The following is a 24,626-nucleotide window of genomic DNA, read 5'->3' as shown; positions in this document are numbered from 1 at the left end:
TTTAAAAGATCTACAATGAATGAAACACCATCATGGACTTGGATTTAAAGAACTCTTCCAATGTGTTCCAATTTAAAAGACAATGGTTACGTTTTCGTCTGCGTGTATTTATTTATTAGTGTGTGTGTGTGTGTGTGTGTGTGTGTGCGTGCGTGCGTGCGTGTATGTATGTATGTATGTATGTATGTATGTATTTTACCAACTTTTCGCACAAACTACTCCCCCGTATTGCATGAAATTTTCAGGGATGATTTGTCATCATTCAAGGACCAAGCAGTTGGACTTTTGGATGTTAACGTCTAACCGTTTCCAATTAAATCCCCAAAAACTGCAAAGAAATGTCCCATACAACGCGGATGAGAGAGGCACCTCATGGAGGAGATCAGCGTCCGTTGCCATGGAGACGCTCCCTACTCAGTGTTTCACACAGGGATGTAACTACCTGACCTACCTGGTTAGCCAACACCAACAAACAGGCTTTTAAAAAACAAGTCAAGAGGTACTTAATTATTCCCAAATATTTCTTAGCTTAATTGTGATGCATAGTTTATATTTCTCATTTAATTTTTTAGGAATAATCGGTCTGTGATAACTTGTGTTGTGCTCTATATATTACATTTGTGATCATTTTGTGCAAAAGATTTCTATAGGTAAAACTTTTTCACATAATTGTTCACTATAATGTCACTATTTCATATTTTTTATGGTTTTTTTTATCATTATTTATAAAAAAAATTACTTTCTTTTTTTGTGAGGGCCACAATGGAAATGAGTCTTATTTAGGACTTTTTTGTGTCATCCTCATTTTTTTTTACATGTCATCAAAATAATTAATATATATTTGTATGTTTTATTTTGTATGCACATATAGAAACTCCAAATAAATTCATTCATTCATTCAGCATCGACCTGAGCTAACGGCTATCATGCTCGCGATGCCAGCTCGCGATGGCGAAGGTCTGCGCTCTACCGAGCGTAGTTCTAGTTGTTAGTCCCAATTCACACACGAATAATCGACTATAAAAAGCATTGTTTCTGTAATTTTATTTAAAAAAAAAAGTCCCGTTTAAAGCAAATATCACAACACATGGAAACAGCAGAAATGCTGGAGTTTACAAAAGGTCAAAATCCCGCCTGATGCAGAGGAGTCGTGCTAACTGTAACCCAATTGACCGATTATTCTCTAATGGTTATAATCGGCCGATTACGATAGTTACAAAAAGCAAAAAGTCGATAAAAAGTCTTTCCCCCTGCAGACTTTTGAATGTGTGGAATATAATGCACTTCTACGGCGTAACACAAAGTAAACATGCTGCTATGTATTAATTAGCAGTTTAATTAACCTGCAGTGTATCGGTTCATACTTGCAGCTGGTGGAGTGCCACAGACAGACGGACACAGTGAGTCTATTTCAGTCCCCTCAGGAATAATCTGCTCTGACGTAGCTTCAAGGGCTGATTCATGGACCTCAACGTAACGACCGGGCACCTGTCTGGAGGCCAAATCGCTCCACATCTGTTACCTCGAAATGTCTCTTTGTTTTTCTGGTTGATTTGCAGTGTTTCTAATGTACACATGATGCCGAGTGGCAATGAAATTTTAAATATCTGGCAAAAAAAAGAAAAAAACCTGCAAATGTGTGAGTGTAAGGATGCTTTTGGTGCTCTGGAGCTATGACGTGTTCTCCATCATGGGTCAATTCGTTAGAAAGATCAATATCCTCAGGACGAAAGATTGTATAACTCAAACTGGTGCGTTCTCTTAAACCAGGGGTTCTCAAAGTTTCGATAACTGAGGGCTAATTCAGGAACCCAACATTGGACTGGAGGGCCGCTGAACAAATAAAATGGAACAAACGGACCAGAAAAATCCAACTTGTAATAATTCTAATGACCAGGATTCATCTCTACGATTGACATTTATTGGTCTTTATTCAGTAATCTGCAATAAATACATTTTATTTAATAAATAAAGCAAAACTTGAAAAAACCGTGAGAAACATAATAATGCACACACAATCCAAAATTGGGTTTTCTGCCCTCTACAGTCAAATGTGGTGATATAACAGTCCTGCGTCCATTTCAGAATATATGTCAAAACTTACTTAAACACGGGACCCAGCGTGGGGGAATTGTAAAACGTCGGCTCAGCTCAGAGACGCACATCTGCGGCAAACGATGACGTCATCCGTGTCTTCTCCTGCGCGCTCGGTGTGTTTGCTGAGTCACAGCGCCCCTAAAGGCCACGCCGGAAATTACAGCTTATCTCGAGTCCTGGCCTATAGATTTTGCCAAAGAACACGAAAAAGAGATTCATCCTTTCAAAGCAATGCGTAGTTGGAGTCAATCTATCAACTGTAATTCATTGTGGGTCACCATCGGCACTTTGAGAACCTATGTCTTAAACAAAAAGACGATGACGTTTACATGTAGTTTCTTAGTTAATATTTAGTTTTTTATAAGAGGCCTGGGGACCTTCTCATTGTGTTGTAATGATGGGTCTTCTTGCTTTTATGATTGTGGCTCTGACTCGTTGGAGCTCCAAGGTGAAGAAAGTTAGGAACGACTGTAAAATATTATCACTGCAAACTTTATCTGTGTTCTCACCCAAATCCCACAGATTCTACGCCTGAAACTCACTCACACTGATCAAATAATAAGTAAGAATATGTAATATTCCGTTATGGGCAAGAACTGGATTCCAAAAAGGTTTTTTTTTTTGTTTTTTTTTGGCCTGATAGGACCAATTAGTCCTCATTGGATTGGAGTCCAGACGGAATGCCTGTCAGCAAATATTAAGGCATCTTGGCCCGCCGCCCGATCGCGGCCTAATGAATGGCCTGGAGGCGGGACTGCTGTTGACTGCTGCTCTGCCGCCCTGAGCTCTGAACCGCTAACAACTTTCTCCAATTGATGTTTCATTTGTCTTTGATGTCATTCTACGAACATGAGGATTACAAAATAAATAAAAAATCGGAATCACGGCAAACACAATTCCGATCCTGCCTCGCCATCAGCCCCCCCCCCCCCCTTTAAGACACGACGTCGGTGTTCGGTCTCACTTCTTGGCGTCTAATTGTCCTTTAATTGTGATGGTGAGCTCGCGAGTGACTACTGCGAGTCGCCTTTGTTCAGCCTGACTAAGCTTTCCCGGCAGGCCCGAGGGCGGCGAGCATCGCCGACAGTCTGGTGTTAGCTGGTAATTCAACCCACTGCTGGTCTTATCAGTGGAAAAGCGGCGGGACGCTGGGTGGCCGTCCTCTAATTAGACGTCCCTCGTAGCTGACTGTGATGGAATATGACAGCGGTTCATTAAAGCGTTGTCCTGGTGGTGCCCGCTCGTAAAATGTGTGCCTGACTGGGGGGGGGGGGGGGGGGGGGGGGGGGGGGTTAACTCATTAAACAGCGGAGTTGCTTTTTCATCAATTGACTGGTGGTTCAATATGACAGCGTTAAGTGAACCAGAGCGTCGCTCTTTGTGCTCCGTCCCCGAGAGAGGCGCTGGAGCGCCACTGTCAATGGACGGACACGCACATTCATCAGCGTCGTGAAAACATGTCATCAAGACCCTTTTCTGACTGCTGCGGACGTCTGCATGGAAAAGACCGGCTTTCTGTGACATGAGCTGCTCTCTTATGTCATGCAGCGACGGGATCGTTTCTCTGATATTACTCTTTTTTTTTGTTTTGTTTTGTTATGATTGTCACAAGTTATCCCCATGTCAAGTACAATTACATCAGTTTAATGAGCATATTATGTGCGTCTGAACGTATGAATGATTTACTACGACCCCTTGTGGTCAAGTATAGAGCTGATCCATCACACATGAAACTGAAGAATCACTGGTAGATTATCAAAACTAACTGAAACTACATGGAAAATAATGACCAAAAAAGTAATAAAAGAATTATTTCCTTCCTTCGCTTTTACTGTAAATCATCAGATTGATGTAAATTTGTCAACTCTCAGCAAATTCATTGTTACGAAACACAATCGCTCTGTTAAAGGCCCCATTTACGCGACAAAGTAAGAAATGGTAGCGATTTGGTAGCGGCGTGTTCACACGACAACGGCTGAGTCTCCATGGAAACGGGGAAAAGTGCAAGTTTTTGAAATCTGTCCGACTTTGTCTCCATAGGAAACGGGAGAGAACAGCACATTTCGAAAACTCTCCATCGCCATGGAAACGGGGAAAACCTTCTGAAAACGACCCCCAAGGTGGAACTTTCCGAGAATTCTCCGTCTCCATGGCAACGAGGGGAAAACTGCAACTTTTCTAAAATGCTGCGCATTCTGCAACACGGCCGCAGTAAATAGTTGTTCTGCACATGCTCAGTAGACGGACGATAACAATAATTAATGAATGTGACAAAAACCCGGCAAAGAAGGTGGATGGAATCATATTTGTGATACTGAGGTAGCCGTGTCCAACAAAAGAATAAGAGGTTAATCAAATGTAGGAAATTTTAGAGAGCATGTATAAACTTTTTTTTTTTTTTTTTTGCATTTATGCACTAATATAAACACCGACACTGAAGTTTAAGTGTTTGATTTTCACATGTCTAATTCTCCCAGTACTGAGTCCTTGGATTCCAGCTAATCTCTGCACCGTCAGCCGTCTCACAGCTTTTCACCATTTCTTCACATCAATAGAAAATCCACAGGTGGCGCCGATTCCTCCCCAAACTTCTGCTTCAAATCTCCACAAACTCACACCGGGGAGAGTTTTCCCTCACGTATTTTTTTTTTTTTTTCACACGACGGAGGCAAAGCTTTCTTTCTTATCAGCCGCTTTTCCCTTCCAATGACATTTAAAGCTAATATTGACCTCGGCCACAATTGCGGCGTTTTTTTTCCCCTCCAAGTGAAAGGAAATAAGTGGCTTTTAAATCTGTAATTTACACACACACGCCGCACAGAAGAGGACACGCTGTGCCTTTCTACATGTGTACGTCTGAGCGCTCTCGTGCAAACACGGCTAACCCCGCTTTATAGACGGCGGCAAAGATAACGTCACAATTATGACTGAGCATAATGGAGTCCGGAGGAAAAAAACTAAACAGCCGCAGTGATAGAGGAGATGCAGTCCGTCCACACTGCCTGTGCTTGTTTGTGTCCACGTTTAAGGAGATATCGTATCTAAAGCCACTTGCAGTGCTGGGAAAGGGCATTGCAGTGGCGCCATCTAGTGGCTTTAATTCCAGAAATAAGCAAGACGCACGTTCCCATCCATTAACAGAAAGATGAAAACAAAGACGGACTGTAAATTATGTTCGGCAAAAATATCAAGAGGAGGAGGAAGATAGTTCGTTCAACGCCAGCAACTCTATCTGCAGTGAGATTTGGAAAATCAAGAGTTCGACCGATGAGTAGTTTAACTGCTCCGTGGATCCAGTAGCGCCGCACCGCGCTACATGCTACATGCTAAAGAGTTTCGGAGCTCACACACCAGCGATGCTACATGCTAAACATGATTAAAGTCTCATTAACAGCGAGTCGGCGTGTGTGACGGCACACCGCAAGCTGGGTCCCTCGGTCGACAGTCTTCTCTAGACAAATACGTCAAAATGAATATATAATGGTAGAATCACATTGGAGAGGCTGTGCTGAAACAAAAAAACAACAACACACCCAGTATTCAAGTTAAACACCTTTAAATATTGAAATATTAAGGTAAAATCAGAAGTAGTCAAAATAGAAAGTTGACCAGCGGACCATGTAAAGTTGTATATAAGTAGTAAATGTGTTTTTGTTTATAAATGTGTGTATTGGTTTGTGGAACCAACTAATTGGATATGCTTTCTAAGTTGAGAAAATGTTTCGTTACACATGTTTGTGGCTCGCAATATAAAAAAAAACGAAAATAACTTTTCCCCCGCTCGTTTATTTGTTGATCTATTTATTGCTAATTTAGGTGCAGTGTGCTCGTCCACAATGTAAAAAATGAATAACTAATTGTAAAATCACACAGGTGAGGTTGTGCTGACCAAAAGAAAACAAAAAAAACCACCAAACATTCGATATAAACTAAATAGTGAAATATCAAGGTTAAATTTAAAATCCGTCAAAAACGGGAAATTGACTCTGTCGGGGTCAAAAGTGGCCTCGGTGCATCCCCGATGAAAACTCCTGACTCACTTAAAGCTATCAGCAAAAATAAAATGTTTCTGGCCTTTAAAGGAAAATACTTCCCTAAATGCTTGCTGGACCATCTGAAACTATTAAATTACCAAATATAGCTTCTTTAACGGCATATTTTCTTTTAAGGGCGAATTATTCAGAGCTAAAGCTCCAATTTGCCCGTCTTTAGAGGAGCATTAACGCCGTTCTGAGGTAAAGTAAAACGTGAATCTTCACTTATGTTCCCCATTCGCCTCAGAGACCAGAAGCAGCCTCACGATTAAAGATGTTTTGTATGGTTTCTTTTTCTCAACGTGACCGGTGCAATTGGTTTCCACGACTCTTCTGATTGCTGCATCCTCTCAAGCCTCCCACAACTGAAACAATGATAGCCTCACTCCAACTAGAGGGTTATTGACATTGACGGGACTTGAGCTTTTCCCCAGTGTGTTATAATAGAAGAAGTGATGATGGCCATTCACAGAGAGAGAGAGGGAGAGAGAGAGAGAGAGGGAGGGAGAGGAAGTGGGATTGCTGCTCGCGAGCCACAAAACATCTGTTTTGTCTGCAGCATTCCTCCTTCGTCTGCCCTTCAAACAGAAAACCAGCAATTTGTTGCAAATGAGCTGAGTCAACGTGACGCTGTGAGCATCTGGAAACAGTGAAAAACACAAAGTCCTGACCAGGATCACAGCTTTTCTTAAACAAAAAAAAACAAGTTTCCGAAACACCCTGGAAACAGAGGGTATATTTATCTTTCTGTAGAATATGTCGAAGTAAACTTATTTATACTCATTCGGTGTGACATACTCCTGTTTGAGTGCATTATATTCAAAATAAAAGACATTGTGACACATTCACAGGAAGTAGCAGAGTCGCTTTGCAAGTTTCTGCAAATCGAAAGTAACTAATAAAAGTAACTTTGTAATTTAGGGGTGTCATAATAATGTAAAGACCCAGGGGCGGGGGTGTTCACGGGAATGTCTTATCCTATTATTTCTCCAATTCATTTCTGAGGGGAAAATTATGAAAAGTAATTGGATGAAAAATTTAAAATGTATTTTTAATGAGTACATTCATTGGTAGGAATGAATAGTAATAATAGTAATAGTAGTAATAGTAAATCGTAATAAATAGTAACAGTAGTAATAGTAGTAATATTAAATAGTAATAAATAGTAACAGTAGTAATAGTAGTAATATTAAATAGTAATAAACAGTAATATAATATAATAAATAGTAATAACTTTTTTTCATCTTCAGTAATGAAGATTCTAAATTCATAAAATATGCTTTAAAGACTGGTAGTACAAGGTAACCAGTCAAAGCTTGAACGTTCCAGGTTCTCAAGAAAAATTAATGAACTAATGATGAGAAGAAGAAGCAGCAACAAATCAGAAATAAAAACATTTTGGTGAAATAGTAACAGACCTGACGACTGCTTCACTGCTGGTTTGGTTTGTGAGGAAGACGGTGAGAGACGCAGCTCTGCAGCTGTCTTAACTGTCTTAACCGTCTTCACTCATGATAAAAAAAATAACAATTAGTTTCATTATTAATCAAATACTTTTGGCTAAATTCCAAAATATGGCATCATCACGTCTTACACGTCTTCTGTTCATATGTGTAACTGCGATCGCAGCTCAAATACGACCTTGTTGTGTTGTGAGCACAAACAAAACAAGCGACAAAATAAATGTCTGTTAATCACAAGAAACCAGAGTTGATGATTCTTCTTCAAACATTTTCCTCCCAACTCATTCAGATCCCAGATATTTGGATACAAACTCAACAAAAAGTTTAATATAGAAGATAAAAAAAAAAAATGTTTGCCCCGAAATGTTCTTTCTGTGGTGAAGACAGACGATTTATTGTGTCTGGATAATCCCCTCGTACTTTTCTCCACTGTTAGCCGGAGCCGCCGCCGCGTGACGCCGACAGCTCCGCCGCCATTAACCCGAAGCGATTTCAGCGGCTCCGCCGTAGATTAAGACCGTCGAGCGTCTCGCTGGACTTATTCCGCCGCTTGACGGCGAAGCGTCTCGGGAAGCTTGTGTGTGTCTGTCAGCGTCCGGACGCTCGGGCTGCTTCTGGATGTGAACGAACGACGGAACGGCTTCAAACCGAAGTTATATTGGCACAGGCTCAACTGATAATACACTTTTTAATATGTTTAACTTCACAGAGTGATAAAGAGAAATCAAAACGCTGTGCGTTCCACATAGACAATGAATGGGATGCAAGAAATTGACGGATCCTTGTCGACACATACCTTTTATAGTGTGTGTGTGTGTGTGTGTGTGTGTGTGTGTGTGTGTGTGTGTGTGTGTGTGTGTGTGTGTGTGTGTGTGTGTGTGTGTGTGTGTGTGTGTGTGTGTGTTTAGTCGTGGTGTTTGGGGATACTCACAATAGCAGGTTCCTCGGAGAGGGTTGCCAAGGTAACGGTTTTCTGAGTCACATCTGCAGCGAAGTCGGAGAAACGGAGGAAGAGGAGAAAGAAAGGAAAGATGACATTAGCATTCGACAGAGGTTGGGTTTTCTCTAAACATGCAGCATTGTGTTAATATGAGTGTGTGTGTGTGTGTGTGTGTGTGTGTGTGTGTGTGTGTGTGTGTGTGTGTGTGTCAGCTGGTCTTTCTGCGGTAGGTTTTGTCTTCATGAGACTCCGCGAGGTGATTTCCCTTGACGACCCTGTCCAACCTGAGCTGCTGTCTTTTTTCCCCCAGAAGGAACTCACACATGCAGACACACAATTATCAGCGGGAACACTGTGAACTACAGTGTGAAGGGAAGATTGTGTGTTTTCTCTGCACAAAATGACCATATTCTCTCTATTCCGTTGGCTGAGTTTTGTTCTTGAAAAGGACTCCGAATGTTTCCAACAGTGTTCAAACCTCGAGATGTTTGCAATTTCATGCCAATTTGCACCTTTGACTTTTCCTAGTTTGATAAGAAAACTCAGTTGAGGTTAATAAATCCCAACACAGAACAGAACAAACCTCTGAGGAAAAGCAAATCATGCCAATAACATTCAGTCTCTTCGATCTCTGACACTGGAACTGGAAGTTATTGGTAATTAATGTCCCATCAATTCTTCAATAAGTGGATGAGCTGTTAACTTGTTAGTTGTGATCAGTTTCAGGCCTTTTCTCTTATTCTGGCCCACTGGAGCATCAGGAGTCTTTTTCTTCTTCTTCTTCTTCTTTTGGGTTTAACAGCAGTTTGCATCCATAAAGTTGCATTACCGCCATTTGCTGGTTCTATCTATCTACATTGTTTCCCACTGCGCTCTTCATCCCTGATGACTGTTTCCCTTCTTCTTCTTCTTAACTTGGCCTCTGTGAAGTTGCACTAATGCCATCTGCTGGTTCCAGCTAGTTCATACCAGTCCCACCACTCAAACAAATTTTAAAAAGAAGAAGAAGAAGAAGAAGAAGAAGAAGAAGAAGGAAGAGGAAGAAGAAGAAGAAGAAGAGGAAGAGGAGGAGGAAGAGGAAGAGGAAGAGGAAGAAGAGGAGGAGGAGGAGGAGGAGGAGGAGGAGGAGGAGGAGGAGGAGGAGGAGGAGGAGGAGGAGGAGGAGGAGGAAGAAGAAGAAGAAGAAGAAGAAGAAGAAGAAGAAGAAGAAGAAGAAGAAGAAGAAGAAGAAGAAGAAGAAGAAGAAGAAGAAGAAGAAGAAGAAGAAGAAGAAGAAGAAGAAGAGGTTTCGTTCTTTCCCATAATGCTCGTGTTCATACATGAAGGACTGTTGTGTATTTGTATTGAGAAGTACTGAGTAGGCTCTGTTGTAATTGGCGGAAACACGAGTGAATTGTATTTTAATTGAATTGAAACAGGTGCAGGCAACTAAAAATATATTCAAAATACTTAGAAAACCAATAGAAGCAACGTTGGTTTTCCATGCATCTTAAATATGTATTTTTAGTAGAACCAATAAAACTTCACTTCTTTTACATACAGGAATACTAAAGTTCTTTTGTAGAGAGCAAACTATGTCATCTAAGCTGAGCTGAAGTGGGTTTTTTTTTTTCATTTTCACTGCGATCATTTTGGCGTAATACAGTCAAAAGCCGCTGCGTTAAACGATTCTACGTACCGTATTCCTGGAATTCTATATACTCTAGTAGTTCTCCAACACCTCGCACTTCTTCAAAGCACAGTTCACATGTAATCGTTCTACGTTCCAGAGACGCACGAAGAGAACCCACGGCTCGACCTCCGTCAGTGAATAAAGTGAAGAGTCTCAAAAAGCCAGCACACCCGGTTCCTCCTTCTTGACCGAGTTTCGCCAGCTGATTTATGTTGACGATTCAGATATGAGACATATAAACACTACGCAACAACTCCCAGGATCCAAAAATAGTAATCACAATGTCGTTGATGTCCCGATTGTACAAATTTTAAACGGCGTGTTTTTAACGTTCTTAGAGATCCCCCCCTCTGCTTCTGCGTCTCTCCTCTCCGATCACTTGATTTGTCGGCAAGGACAAATGAGACAAACATACAAAAACAGCCGTTAAACTACAAGTAATGAGGATAAAGTGTCTGGTTTTCCTTGACATGTAGACATTCATCAGGACCAGGCGTCTTCCCAAGGTTGGGAAACAACTCTGGGCAAAAAGTTTCTTCTCATGAGTAAACCTCATCGTCTCTACGTCTCACTGACCGTTTCTGAAGGTTTGATTCAGCTTCTTCATGAAGAAAGTCAGTTATCCTGCGTTTTCGATTCACGGTGGAAAAAAAGGTTCTCCAATGGAGGCTCAGAAAGAAACGACGCCATGTCTGAACATCCCAGCACGAGGCATGAATCCATTCAAAGATTCATTTTCAATACTTGTTTTATCCACGTTGGTGGTGCATTGGCTCAAAGTAATAGTATACAACTTCATCGAGAGACACACAAACACACACCCTCTCGCTGTGAGGTAAAGAGTGTGTGTCTATATATATATATATATATATATATATAAAATTTCATTTTTTCCCCAAGAACTTAGAGACACTGCAGACGAAGCAATATTGCAACAAAGAGACAGTATTTTACAATATTGAAGAATTACATTATAACAGAGACCCTTTGCATTGAGAGCAGCTTCTTATCAAATCCAACTCTAAATGTTTTGTCTGACGTCCTTTTGGATCGTTCACATGTTGATTTGCGTCTTGGACATCTGGACTGACACTAAATCAGAGACGGTTACTGGAACGTAAGACAGGATCAAAATGCTCATCCGTCTTCTCAACCGATTAATCCCAAACGGGGGCAAACCATCAAACTGGACCGCAGAGACGTCAACACATCAGTGTCACCAGAGAACGAAAGAGAATTCGTCCCAACTGGACACCTAAAAGCATCCAGGGTCCAGCTGGGTGTTATAATTGGTGCAGTCGGGCCCGGGCTGACCTCGGGGTCTCGGGCTTCGGCTCCAGTTATATTCGTCTCCAACTGACGGCAACCGAGGGACGTCTTGATTTGGTCCAAACTCCTCTCAGTAACTAACGGCAACAATCTCATCGGACAGCACTTCTGCCTGCCGAATCAGTTGAGCCATCGTGGTTAACTCAAGAAAATGCAAATGGGAGTTACAACTTTGGTTTTGAAATATTAAGCAGAAGAAAAAAACCTTTGCGAACGTCAAAGTATTTGCACATGCGCACAACTCAGTGAATAGTTCCTTCTTCAGAGTAGATCAATAACAATAGCAAAGTAGGACTCTAGAGTAAAGTAAGTCGAGTGGATTCTGCAGGACCGGACAGGACAAAAAATCCTGGGTACTTATGTAGTACCCAGGTCCTGGACCAGGTCACCTAAAACAGAGAGGAGATGATTGTTGCAGATTTATTTTTTCTGTTAGCGGGTATCTCATGTGATTTCTCCCATGGCAGTCTACAGCTGTCTTTGTGGCTGCTATTGGCAACGGAGCTACGAATCCATCGGGAGCAGTCCTGAGCCGCCGCATACAGGCAGGATCAATACCTTCTAGTGCGGGACAAACCAGAATATCAGAATCTTTTTTAATATGGCCAGGATCGTTCTGGACCAGGACCGATATATCCTATCTGCTGACGTTACAAACAGAGCAGATCAAGACAGATTTCTTGTCTGAGACAAATAATGTCTCGGTAATTAACCTGGTGGTGGACAAGGAACAAGCATGACTCTCATCTCCTGACATATATTTCCTCAGATACCTCATATACGTACTTCCATTCCCATGGTGCTGACGTGCATCAGAATAGCATATTAATGGACGGCTCTATGGACTCTGTCTTCAAGAGGAAGGTACGCCGTCCTCTCTCTAGGTAGGCTTGGCTTCAGAGCTGTTGCTGGTCACACGGTTCAAAATCGCCTGAAGCCACACAAACTGTGATATTTCAAATTAGTTGCAAAAAAATAACTCATTATGCACATTTTTCAGAAGACACCTGTTAGCTCTGCGGACAATAATGTTTCGACACCTCCTCCTCTGTTGATGGACAGTAATTTGGTGGTGGCAGAAAATTGTGACCTTTAGATGAAAGGAAAGTGTCTAATGACCAGTGAGCTTTGCTGCAACACAATTAGTCAAAAAAAAAAATATATATATATATATATGTGTGTGTGTGTGTGTGTGTATATGCAGTTCTGTAACATCAGAGCTGTTGAGGAAAATGAATTTATGAAACAAACAATAGCATTACTTTTTTTTTTATTTTTGACAGTTAATGTCAAATATGACGTGCCCATTCTGGAGACTATTAAAGTGTCAATATGGAGGACGTGTGCTTGGAGCAGCTGAACTCACAGAAAGGAGAATTAGTGAGAGAATAAAAGCTAGAGTTACTGCAAATTGAGCAGAAAAAATAAAATAAAAGACCAATTGATAACTAAATATAATTATTATAATGCCCAAGGCTTTCAGCATGTCTTGAAAGAGCATTCGCGTAACCGTGAGGGAGATGAATCGTGTGAGCGTGTCTATGGGACGTTCATCTGGAAGACTTTAGAAGAACAAAAAAGGGTTTTAAGCCGCAGCATGTTTGATGAAATTCTGTATTGTGACCAGGCGGAAAGAAGCCAACACACTGCGATTAAACCTTCGACAAGCTTTACTAAATATGGACAATGAATCATCCCCAAAGATACCCCGCAGTTCACTCACTGATCCACCGGGAGAGGATTCAGAACGACGGCGTTAAAGGTAGACTGGGGAGAGAGAGGAGGGCATGAAAAAGAATGACAGGAGACAAAAAAAAAAAAAAAAAGAAAAGGAGTAAAGTGAAGAACAAAGAGGGCGCGCGGGGTTTACAGCTGGTGTTTCTGAATTCTGTTGCAGCGCTGCGGCAGGTCACAGAGCAGCGCTGGATGCTGAATATCTCATTCTTCCATAAACCCCCGGCCAAGGACGAGGCCTTAAACCACGCGCGGCTCCGCGCGGCGCCTTCAATCTGACGTCGGGAGTTTAGAGCGACGATAAAACAACGACAAGCTCCGTCGCTATAATAGAATCAGAGTCGGACCACAGAGATCAACTGCGGCTGTAGATGAATATTAGCCAATAAAAACTGGACTTGGAGACGCTGAGAACAACCGTTAGAGAAGCTGAATTGTGTTTGTTCTGGAGTCTGGCAGAACCTCGGTGAGTCGTGTGTTGGCTCCAACGTCGGAGCAATTACTGGATGTGACACAAATAATACACAGGGCGTATTATCTAAAATCAGCATTGTTTTTTTGTTTTTTTTATATGATTTATATCAGGCGTCTTCAAAGTGTGGGAGGAATGTTTGTCACGTTACAAAACATTGTTGTGAGGATCTGTAGTTTGAATTGAAGTATCTCGCTAGTAATAGTTAATTTTATGATTTTAATTGGTCTTTGTCATACTTCAGTTCTAAAAAATATATATTTTAGGAAACCCTTTGCTTATTACTTGAATCAATTCCTTAAAAATTAAAAGGGGAAATCATGCTGGAAGAGGCATCCACATTTTCCCAGCTGACCTCCTGAAGATCTCTGGTGTCCACCAGTCGAAGCCGTCCTGGACACTGAGAGCCGCTCATTTGTGTTTTATCTGCTGCCAATCATTTCTATGATTAAGAATTTACCCAACATATTCTTTTTACGTCTGAAAGGTTTGGTCTCGGGATGCTCTGGTCTTGGTCTTGACTCCGTTTTGGCCCTTCGAGGTCTTGGTCTTGTATGTGTTGTATTTGGTGCTATATAAATAAAGTTGAATTCAATTCAATTAGTCTTGGCCCTTTAAGTCTTTGCCTTGTCTCGATCTCGAGTGATCTTGACGACAACGCTAATCCAAAACATTCATGCTGGACAATGAAAAGTACCCAGTTCTGTTTGGGTTTGCACCTTCTCTCTGTGGATGAATGGAGTTTCTCCACGTACTCCGGTTTAATGTCATTTTAAAAACACAAATAGGTAAATATGTAAAGAGTGTACAGTATTGTCGTAATCGTTCTGGTAAAACCCCTTTTGAAGATTCGTCCCTGTGCTAACTGAATCACTTGAGGCTGTGACGCCAATGGAAGACTTGGTATTGGATCTTTACTAACTAACATGGACCTTGTATGAATCTTACTACTTCACTCATTGTGTACGAGGCAGGCATGTGGCTTGTGTCAAGTGGTTTCATCCAAGTTACTTTGCAGTTTTTGTAGTTTCATCTTATACTGTCGAATTTGTAACCTTTCGCACAACTGAAGGCGTAATCTATGTAGTAAATCAATCTTCCTGGTCTTTAAATTTCTAACTGGTATCACTGTAGTCAAAGCTGTGAGATTTTCTATAAAACAGAGGTCCAAGACTCAGAACCGCCCTTGAGCATATTTCCGTAATCAAAAAAAAACCCATTACCAATGAGCACTCAACTCTGTCCTTCACTGGCTCTCCAGCAAAGTTACTAATGCTAAACAGGGTCCGAACAGGAAGGTCCGTCTTCTTATTCGGTGCTTTGTAAAACTGTGATTTCATCCACATTCAGACAACTTTGGAGCAACTGATTAACCACTTTCATTCGTGCATGATGCTGTCTGCACACAAACTCACATTGTTTATACATTTGATCCGAGAGCGTGTTGTAGTCCTGCAGTATTATTCATTTCAAAGTGTCTGACACATTAGAGAGTGGAATTCCAATCAACACAACCGTGGCCTCATCTGTGTGGTTAAATGTGCTACCCTGCAAAGACTGAAAATACATTTCTATAGACGGAGCACACAAGTACACATATTCCGCGTGTTTTTATGTGTTTTGTACCATCTCTCAATAAAGTATCATGAATTACTACGTGGGTGTTTCACTAAACAATCATTTAGTTCTTCTAACTATAGGTTTAGTTCCTATTTACACGACGTTTCAAGTGAAAACGCGTCCTTTTTGCGTTTTCGTTCTAGTGGGTGCTGTCGGTTTATGTAATAACACCACACATACATGCGCGCGAAGAACAATACGGTATAAATGTTAATGATGGCGAGTACAAGGGGAAATTCATATGGACAGACAAAGAGGTTGGATTCCAGGTGACTATAAAACTACGGATCTGGATTCTGGATCCGGATTTCATTTTATAGGCTTATAAGGATTGCGTCAAAACTACATGACAGATTTTCACAAAGTTTTCACCACTGATGGATGTTAGGACACTGACAACAACTTTAAAAGTTGGAGGTGATTTGGATTTTTTTTTTCCTGAGTCCAGGTCAACCTTTGGCAGATGTCATAAATATCTGATTGCTCTTGTTGTCTATATATTTGCGTATGTGCACAACTTTTTAACACGGCCACCTATTGTTGTTAACAGTTTCTGCGTTTTCAAAAAGTTGCATTTTCCCCAGTTTCCATGGGGATGGATTCAGAGTATTATCATAAAGTTACAAAACCGACACTCAAAACACAACAAAAGTTTTCCATTTTCAATTGAAAACGTCTAAACGGAGCTTTAGACAAAGTTGTATTTCACCGACAGTGATTGTTGTGTTAAATAAAACCAAATCAAAGTAAAATATGGAACGAGCCTGCATATTATTGCTCCAGATAGGTGGCTTCAAACTGAGAACACAAACTGTGAGGTTTGTTTTCTCCCGCTCCGGGGTCGACTCAATAAGTTACATTGGCATGAGAACAAAATCAAACTGAAATAAAATTTACCTGTCTGTGTGCCAAAACGTTTGCTAAATCTCATCTACCCGTTGCTGTAGAGCTCAAGTTTTCCAAAAGCACATCGATGAACCACCCTGTTAAGAAAATGTAACTGTATATTTGAAAAATGCTGTTAAAGATTTATGGTTTTGGGCTCGGGGGCCGAGAGGCCCACCCACAATCCGGAACCACTGTAAGCCATTAAAAGATGGACTAATATGCCGTTAGATGGTCAGAAACACACACACACACACACACACACACACACACACACACACACACACACACACACACACACACACACACACACACACACACACACACACACACACACACACACACACACACACACACACACACACAAAGGTTGATTGATTGAGTTGTAAAGAAAGCTCAGAAAAAGGTGAGCTGCCCTTCATAAGAGGAGAAGTGAAGCTTTCGAGGGGATAAAAAAATTGGAAAAAAAGAAAAAGCCTTATTAAATGAACAGAGTGCGATCCAGAGAGGAGCTGCGTCTCCTCAAGAGGACTCTGTGACTTTAAAAAGCTTTGCGGCGTCTCCCAGCCGGCTGCCACAAAGGAACGAATTGAGGGCCATTGTAAGCCTATTTCAGCACAAGGAGATTTATTGTGATAAATGCGATGTCACAAATGGCCTCGGGCTTTCTTTGGAGCTCAGAAAATACACACACTTCTATCAGATATTTTAATCAACATTTCTTCTTGCTGTATTCATATTTTCAAATATTAAACTAAAATTGGCCGTCGTTCCGCCTCCCACCTCCCAGAGGCCATCGCAGATCTGGTTCAGCTCCTGATAATGAGAGCTGATCAGAATTCAGGGGGAGTTTTGGAGCAACAGCAGACGAAAGGAGGCTTGAAACAGTATTGAAACCACCCTCGCTCTTATATTTAACCACCTGATGTGACCCTGTGTCAGCGGCGGGTTCACGCCTAATCAAAGTAATTCTCTGCAGAGCCCGACACAGCAGAGGCCAAAATAAAGAGCCATCATGTTTAAATTAAGCTGTCTCATGCTGCTGTACTTGAAGTACAAAAGCGTAATCACTGCTCTCTTTATGCCAGTTTTGAAACAAATTTCAGGGTTTTTTTGTTTTGATTTTTCTCCCCATCTTTTGGTATTTTTCACGTTGGGAGTTGACTCTAGTTTGAATTACTTAAACTGTGTTTTCTTTCAGTTGTGTAAACTCACTTAATAAAAGCAAAACACCAACAAGACAAACTGTATGTATGAAGCAGGGGAGACACTAAAACTTGTAATTCTTCAATAAAGTGAATAAACATGACATAAAAATTGCCAAAATCCTCCAAAAACTGATTTGAACGCCTGTTTTTAGTTTCGAAGCGTCATAGATCTTGATAATTATATATAAATGACTTCCAGACACTTAAAATCTGTCGAAGTGAAGAATCTCTTGAGGATAGGAGCAAAAACTGAAGAATGATTTATACCGCCCTCTAGTGGCCTCAGCAGTTATGATGTCAGCCATGTAGTGAGGCCTTACGTGATAAACAAAGATGATGAAAGTCCGCGTTGTGGGGGGATATTGCTATGAAGGAGCAGATAGAATCCTGGAGTTTTTGGTGTATATATCCTATATATATATATATATATATATATCCTTTTATTAGTCACAGTTAAGCCTTGGTCGTATTATCAAACATGACTTATCTTATTTGATATCTAACTTTCTTTCAATTTATTCTGAGTGGACCAATGCTTAAAGGTATTCTGCCCTGGGATTAATAAAGTATTATTATTGTATTCTAAAATGTCAAAATTGTTTGTAAAATGCTGTAAAAGAAGGATGAAACTGCTAAAATCAGGTACAAAAATCAACTGAAAATGTAATGAAATGTTTACAATCCTAAAGTACTATACACACACACACATATATATATATGAAGTTTTAAAAGTTTTAAATGTAAAGGTTAAACATGTTTTGTGGCTTCAGGAAATTTACATTTAGTGGACAGTCACAAAACTATGGCTGTTTTGGTCATAAAGGTTTAAAATGTCAATTATAAAACTGGAAACTTCCCTTTATGAAGTGAAACGAATGAGGAAAATATAAGTAAACGCCACAGTAAGCTGTGTTTAAAAAAAAAAAAAATCTATATAATTCATATTTTCTTCACAGTGAGATTGTATCGGACGTGATACAATCTCATACTTGCAGCCATAAAAACGTTGAGGGTAAATATCCGCCTGAGTCCCAATCCGATTCTGTTTCTTATCGGGAAGAAAAGATTGTGAAGCATTAATGAGCAAAGGGACGAACTCGGGAATGGAGGGTGGAAGCCCAGCTGTCAAATTAAAATCAATGACAGAGACAGACATACTTGACACTGTACTGATTTCTTACGAAGACAATCTCACAATCTCACATTTTTACATTTGTGGTTTCCAAACCAACAGAAGACGTTATAAGAGGAGACTTATTGGAGCAGAACGTTGTCAAAGTCAAAGTGAGACTCATTGTCAGTTTTTACTGAACATTCAAGACACACAGAAGAATGAAAATACTGTCTCACCTGTCCTCCCGCGGTGTTTTTCACTCCAAATAATAATAATTAAAAAAAATAGAACAATGATAACAAGAACATTCCAGATGTTTTGTGTGTGCCTGCTGCTCACTACTGACTAGTATCCCCACTATTTTGAGTTTTTCCCCATCCCAGCGGGACTACGTAACATAACGTACCAGAAAAAGTAAAAATTTCACCAAAATCTCACCCGCTTTGACTGGAAATTCTGTTTGCAGTTTTTGGCCATTTTTGCAGAAATGGTTCCTACTATTCTTAAATTTGTTGGCAAATTTTGATGATATTTTTGCGTACGTGCTCCCAATGGTGCAGGACTAGCAAAGCGCAGAAAATCCCAGGAAAGAAAAAGACAATAAGAATAAAAAAAACTATTTAAATTGAACATTTCAGGCAAAATTTGGTCTGTGCCTGCCACTTGCTGACGATAACGTACCAGAAATACTTAAAGAAGTATAATTTTCACCAAAATCACATCTGCTTTGACTGGTACATTTTTTTGTTTTCTGTGGTTTCTACGGAAACATTTTGACATATTGTTACCAAACTCATGGCACACTATTCCTACACCATTATATATATATATATATATATATATATATATATATATATATTTATTTATTTATTTTTTAATAGTGTCTATGATAGAAATCTTTGTGCATCATCTCTTAAAGCGACAGGCACACAGATTAATCATCCAATAACAATAGATTAACCCAGAAATGTGCAATATACAGTACATATGTGCAATATACACAATAAAAATACGACTAGCCTCCGAATCTTTGTCCATGCATATGAAAAAATGTACAATGTATTGAAATCTGTATTGAATGTTTTTTTCATCTATAGAATCTCAAAATTTGACTTGATGGTAACAGAGCCGCCACACGAGGTTTTTGTCCTCCATTGAGCCACTCTGGTCTCGGTGTGTATTTTGAATAAGACTATGAGGATCAGCGTGCCAAACTGCTCTGCCATCTGTGCGATGGCCTGACTTGAATTGTCTGAAATACTTCGTCAAATTCCGATAAAATCCTCTTGAGTTCCTGAAACTGCACGAACAGACTTTTAAAGATCCTGAACATCACTCTACACATACAACAGTTTTGAGAAACGTGTCGATCTGCATATCAATTAAAAATAAAAACACTTTTACGTCCGCCTGCAGATATTTTGAAGTCTCGCCAGGGTTTCGGTGATTTCTTGCCAGACGTTTAATGCCGTTTATGCGTCCTTGCCCAGTTTTAATGACGCATTCTAAAAGGTGTGATGTCCTTGCACGCCTTCTCCTCCAAAACAAGCGCCCATCCTGTTTTATTCACACGGCGGTCGCAGCACATGCGGCACATACAGCCGCAAATTTTGGACCGGTGTCAAAATTTACGACCCGTACAACCTTTATGGACACAGACATTATATAATAGCCTTTGGCACTGGGAGCCGTCTCCTCTACTTAATAAATTCATCACTTTTATCAGTATAATTCAGCTGATCTTTCAGGAGAAAGTAACACACTTAACTTCCAGCTCAGCGCCGGAGGGTCCATCAAAAAAACAACAAAAAAAAAAAAAACAGCATAACATTAAAGACCATTAAAAGTAGTGATTGACTGAAATGAAACGCCGGCGAGGAATCTAAGGTCACGTCGGCGACGCACACGCGTCGTCTCTCGTTGATCGGCGTCGACAGTAAACATGTGGAAAAGTCTTTCAGCGCGAGCGGCGCTGCCCTCCGTGTGACTCCCGGAGCAGGAGCAGAGGTTATGTCGAGGTCGGCAAAAAAAAAAAAAGATCTGGTCAAAGTTTAAGTTGAGGGTTTGAATGCTTGTGTAATGAGTTCCATCCCACAGCAGGTTCAGCAGGTCTGAGGACCGAGATGAACAAAGCCAAGATTTTAAAGGTGAAATAAAGTTAGACTCATTTCTTTTGATATTATATATGTATATTTTTTAAGGGGTCACTACAGGTGGAACCATGGATATGTTTTCAAGATTTCAGATTAAATTCCTTGAGATTCGAACCAAGATCCCCAAAGGTTTAAGACCTAATGTCAACTAATGATGATCAGATATCTGTTATATGCACCGTGTGCATAATATTTAATATCTATTTCTATTTTATCATATTATATTTTTATCAGTTTTTTTAGTTTCTGCTATGTGTGCTTCTTTCTTTTTTACTATCCTGTTGTACCACTGCAAATTTCTCCACATGTGAGATAAGTAAAGGATATCTTATCTTATTTACCTTTCCATTTTTTATATCAATATATAATTATTATTTTTTTTTTTTTACATTTTTGAATCATAAAGGTTCCATGTTTGCATGGCAGAAGGGCTGAGTAGCATTTCAGAAAAGATGAGTTTTCCCCTGTTTCCATGGAGAAAAATCAATTCCAAAAAGTTCCACCATGGAACCTGCTTTCAGGATGTTGCGTCTTCAGTGGCTCCAAGCAACGTTGTCATGAAAACAAACCCCAAAAATGCTAGCAAGGTTTTGCATTTTCACTTGAAAACATTGCGTGTAAATGGGGCCTAAGAAATGTAAAAAATAAAACTAATTCTTTAAAAAAAATATATATACTGTATATATATATATATATATATATTTTTTTTTTTATACGACATAATTTACCCATATATATATACCCATATATATATATATATATATATATATATATATATATATATTTTTTTTTTTTAAAGAATTAGTTTTATTTTTTACATTTCTTATATACATATATATATATAATTGCAGAACATCCCACCACGTTTACAACCAATAAAAAAAGCATAATTTCTAATTCCTCAGCTTGACTGTTTTTCTTTTTGATATGAAAGAAACAAAACAAACCAATAATGACCAGCAGCTATAAAGTGTACTCTTGCATAATGTTTTCCCAGTCAGGAAAAAACCAGAAGAGCAGAAACGGAGTAAATAGAGGCTCAGAGCAGGATTATGATCCACGTAACAGACGACTGTGTCCACATGTGATCTGCGTTGCTCGTAATCAATACAGATAAAAAGGTGATATGGCAGGTTAAACAAAGAGAAAGGCCGTTTCCTCCACCTGTTTCTGTTGCTGTGCACGGCAGATTAAACACACGATAGATTTCTTGTTGCGGGTTTTGTTTTTTCCTTGATTTGTCTCTATGGTGCCATTTAGAATAACGACACGAGACATTCGTCAATCATTCGAAATGCTCCCCCAAAAAAAAGCTCATTCGCGTCACTTTCTGACCTTAAAAAGTGCCCCGACATTCAAACCCTCCAAAAGTGGGAACATTGAAAGTCAAACCCAGTCGTTTGTCACTGTGATTTGCATCGTTTGCGTGTCGGGTGCGTTGGCTAAATATATAAATATCTCTTGTAATCGGATGGCTCAATGATTCAGGGCCTGGATGAGTGTTCAATCACGAGTACTCACAGCTGACACTGGTCTCCTTTGACGCCCTTGGTGGTGCAGAAGCACTTCCCGGTGTTGACGTGGCACACGTTGGCGTGGCTGTTACACTTGCAGGCTGCAAAGAGGACAAATACAAAACATATTATAACACTGTTATGTGTGATTTAGTACCACCAAAGGGCAACAAGTCATTTATTTAAACACAATTGTAATCATTCAATCAAGTACTGACCAACTTGTTTTAAGAGAAAACACAGTTTCAAATATGTCCCAGAAATATTAATATCTAAAATTATACAAACTCAAAACTGTATTTCACACATTTTTATCATTTTTTTTCTTTTTTAGATGGACAAGGATATAATCAAAAGTTCAAAAGTTGATTTTTTTTTTCCTGTTAATCAGTGTAAAAACTATTTTATTTATTAACTTTATATGTTGTTTCTTTTTCTTTTCTGTGTGACTCCTTCGTGCAATGTGTCACTGTTTGTATTTAAAGTGGAAAATATCAATCTTAACTTTTTGGGGGGCCTTTGTGTTTAATGGATTAAAAATGAGAAGTTAGCTATCTTCACTCTTACTAGACTCTACGTGTGTTTTCTGACAGACACAGATACCTGCTTTTAGTTGAGTTTTTTTTTCTTTTGTGAGGGTAATTCAAATTGTACATAACTATATTTACTCTTGCTGGCCTTTGTAACTGAAACTGACTGATAACTATCTTGACTCTTGTTGGTCTTTGTATATGAAAACCTGAAAACTGACAGTTGAACCTTCATGAGTTTGTCTGCTGAACCAAAATCAGTACAACACTGTTGACCTTAGTTTGTTCTTAACTTAACATGACACCTAACCCTCTTGACTCTTGTGTGACTTTGGTCTGTCCCTGACTGAATATGGGGCACATTACTATCTTGACTCTTGAACCTTACATGTGCCTGGCTGAAGATAATATCTAGTTATTATGGCTCCTGTTGGCCCTGCCACATGCCAAAATTAAAGTGATGGTAAAGTGTCTTGACTCTTGTTAGTCTTTGGAATGTAACTGAAAACCGGCAGTTGGTCTTCGTGGATTTTGTGTCCTCAACTGAAAGCAGTACAATGTTAATCTGGACACTTGTTGGTTTTAGTTAGGGGATTTTCTCTCTCCCGTTAAAGGGAGTAACTCTACATTTGGAGGTTCTGTTTCTTGTCTTTCTTTCTCTCTCTCTGTGTAACAACATTACTGTAGCCACCACATACTGCCGCCGTCTGTTTTTCTCCCTGACAGGAGGGGAGCAGGATCCAGGGGATCAGACCCAAGACTCCCAGAGTGGAGTTACCACGGTCCTACTACCCGACACCACCACAGCACCGGGACCCCACCGTAACGGCACGGCCCTTAAACTCCAGACTGAGATTGGTTCATCATCAGACCAACGCTCATCATAGACTTTTCTTAGTATTTTTATTTATCTGGCCTGTCTGCCACTCTCTCTCTCCCTCTTCTATTCCTCTCTCTCTCCCTCTTCTATTCCTCTCTCTCCCTGTCCTATCCCATGTACTTCTCCCCCCAACCGGTCAAGGCGGATGGCCGCCCTTCCAGAGTCTAGGGTCCGCCCCACGGTTTCGTCCTGAAGAGGGAGTTCTTATGAACTTCTCTCCATGCGAGGGAGTTTTTCCTGGTTTCCACTGTTGCTTGTTTACATCTGCTGCTTTGGAAGGTTTAGTTGGGTTCTGTTGTTCTCTATCATTGTAAGAGGCTCTGAGATGTTTGTTGATGTGATTTAGCGCTTTACAAATAAAATTGGATTGAATTGAATTGAATAGTTGTGCCGCACTGTATACAATACAAAACTATCCTGACTCTTATTGGACTTTGTGCGAGAGTCACTGAAAACAGGACAAAACTATCTTAACTAATGTTGAACCTTACATGTGCCCAACTCAGTACAAAAGCTCAGTATTCTGCCTCTTGTTGGCGCTGCCACATGCCACATTTCGGTGTTAAAATGACAAACTACTCATATAACCATACAACTATTTTAACTTATACTAGTATTTATTTAGGTATAACTGACAGAGTTAGTTGTTGTGATTGGCCTCACTAAAACGGAGTTATTTATCTTGACCCTAGTTTTCCTTTGTGTGTGTGGGAAATTAAAACGGATAGATAACTAACTGGCAGCTGACCGTTTCAACATTTTCTGGCATTTATCGCTGAATACCTTTCAGTCAGCCATCTTGAGTGGCCATCATGCACGCCTACCTGAAACAACTATCTTGACTGTTGTTAGTCTTTCTAGTGTCCAACTGAAAGTCATTGAGTTTAGAGTCTTCGGCTGCTTTTGCCCAAAATCGATTAAATCGTATACATTTTGGCTCGAAACAATTGCACATAGTAAGATGGCTTTATTCCAGCATAC

At 40.1% G+C, this 24,626-nt stretch overlaps 1 protein-coding gene across 1 annotated transcript in view; it reads right to left on the bottom strand.

The window, feature by feature from the left end:
* LOC308120496 (attractin-like protein 1) overlaps positions 1–24,626 on the bottom strand; it is a gene marked incomplete at both ends in the record, with an annotated part of 279,677 nt that overhangs the window by 148,255 nt on the left and 106,796 nt on the right. The window contains 2 exons of the mRNA XM_080481128.1: positions 8,526–8,578; positions 22,243–22,336. Coding sequence (XP_080337254.1) covers positions 8,526–8,578; positions 22,243–22,336 — 147 coding nt within the window. The remainder of the gene's footprint in view (positions 1–8,525; positions 8,579–22,242; positions 22,337–24,626) is intronic.

Source organism: Lipophrys pholis (genome assembly GCF_963383615.2).
Source record: "Lipophrys pholis genome assembly, chromosome: 15".
Taxonomy (NCBI): domain Eukaryota; kingdom Metazoa; phylum Chordata; class Actinopteri; order Blenniiformes; family Blenniidae; genus Lipophrys; species Lipophrys pholis.
The sequence above is the reverse complement of the archived record's forward strand: the minus strand, read 5'-3'. Positions and strand labels throughout refer to the sequence as shown.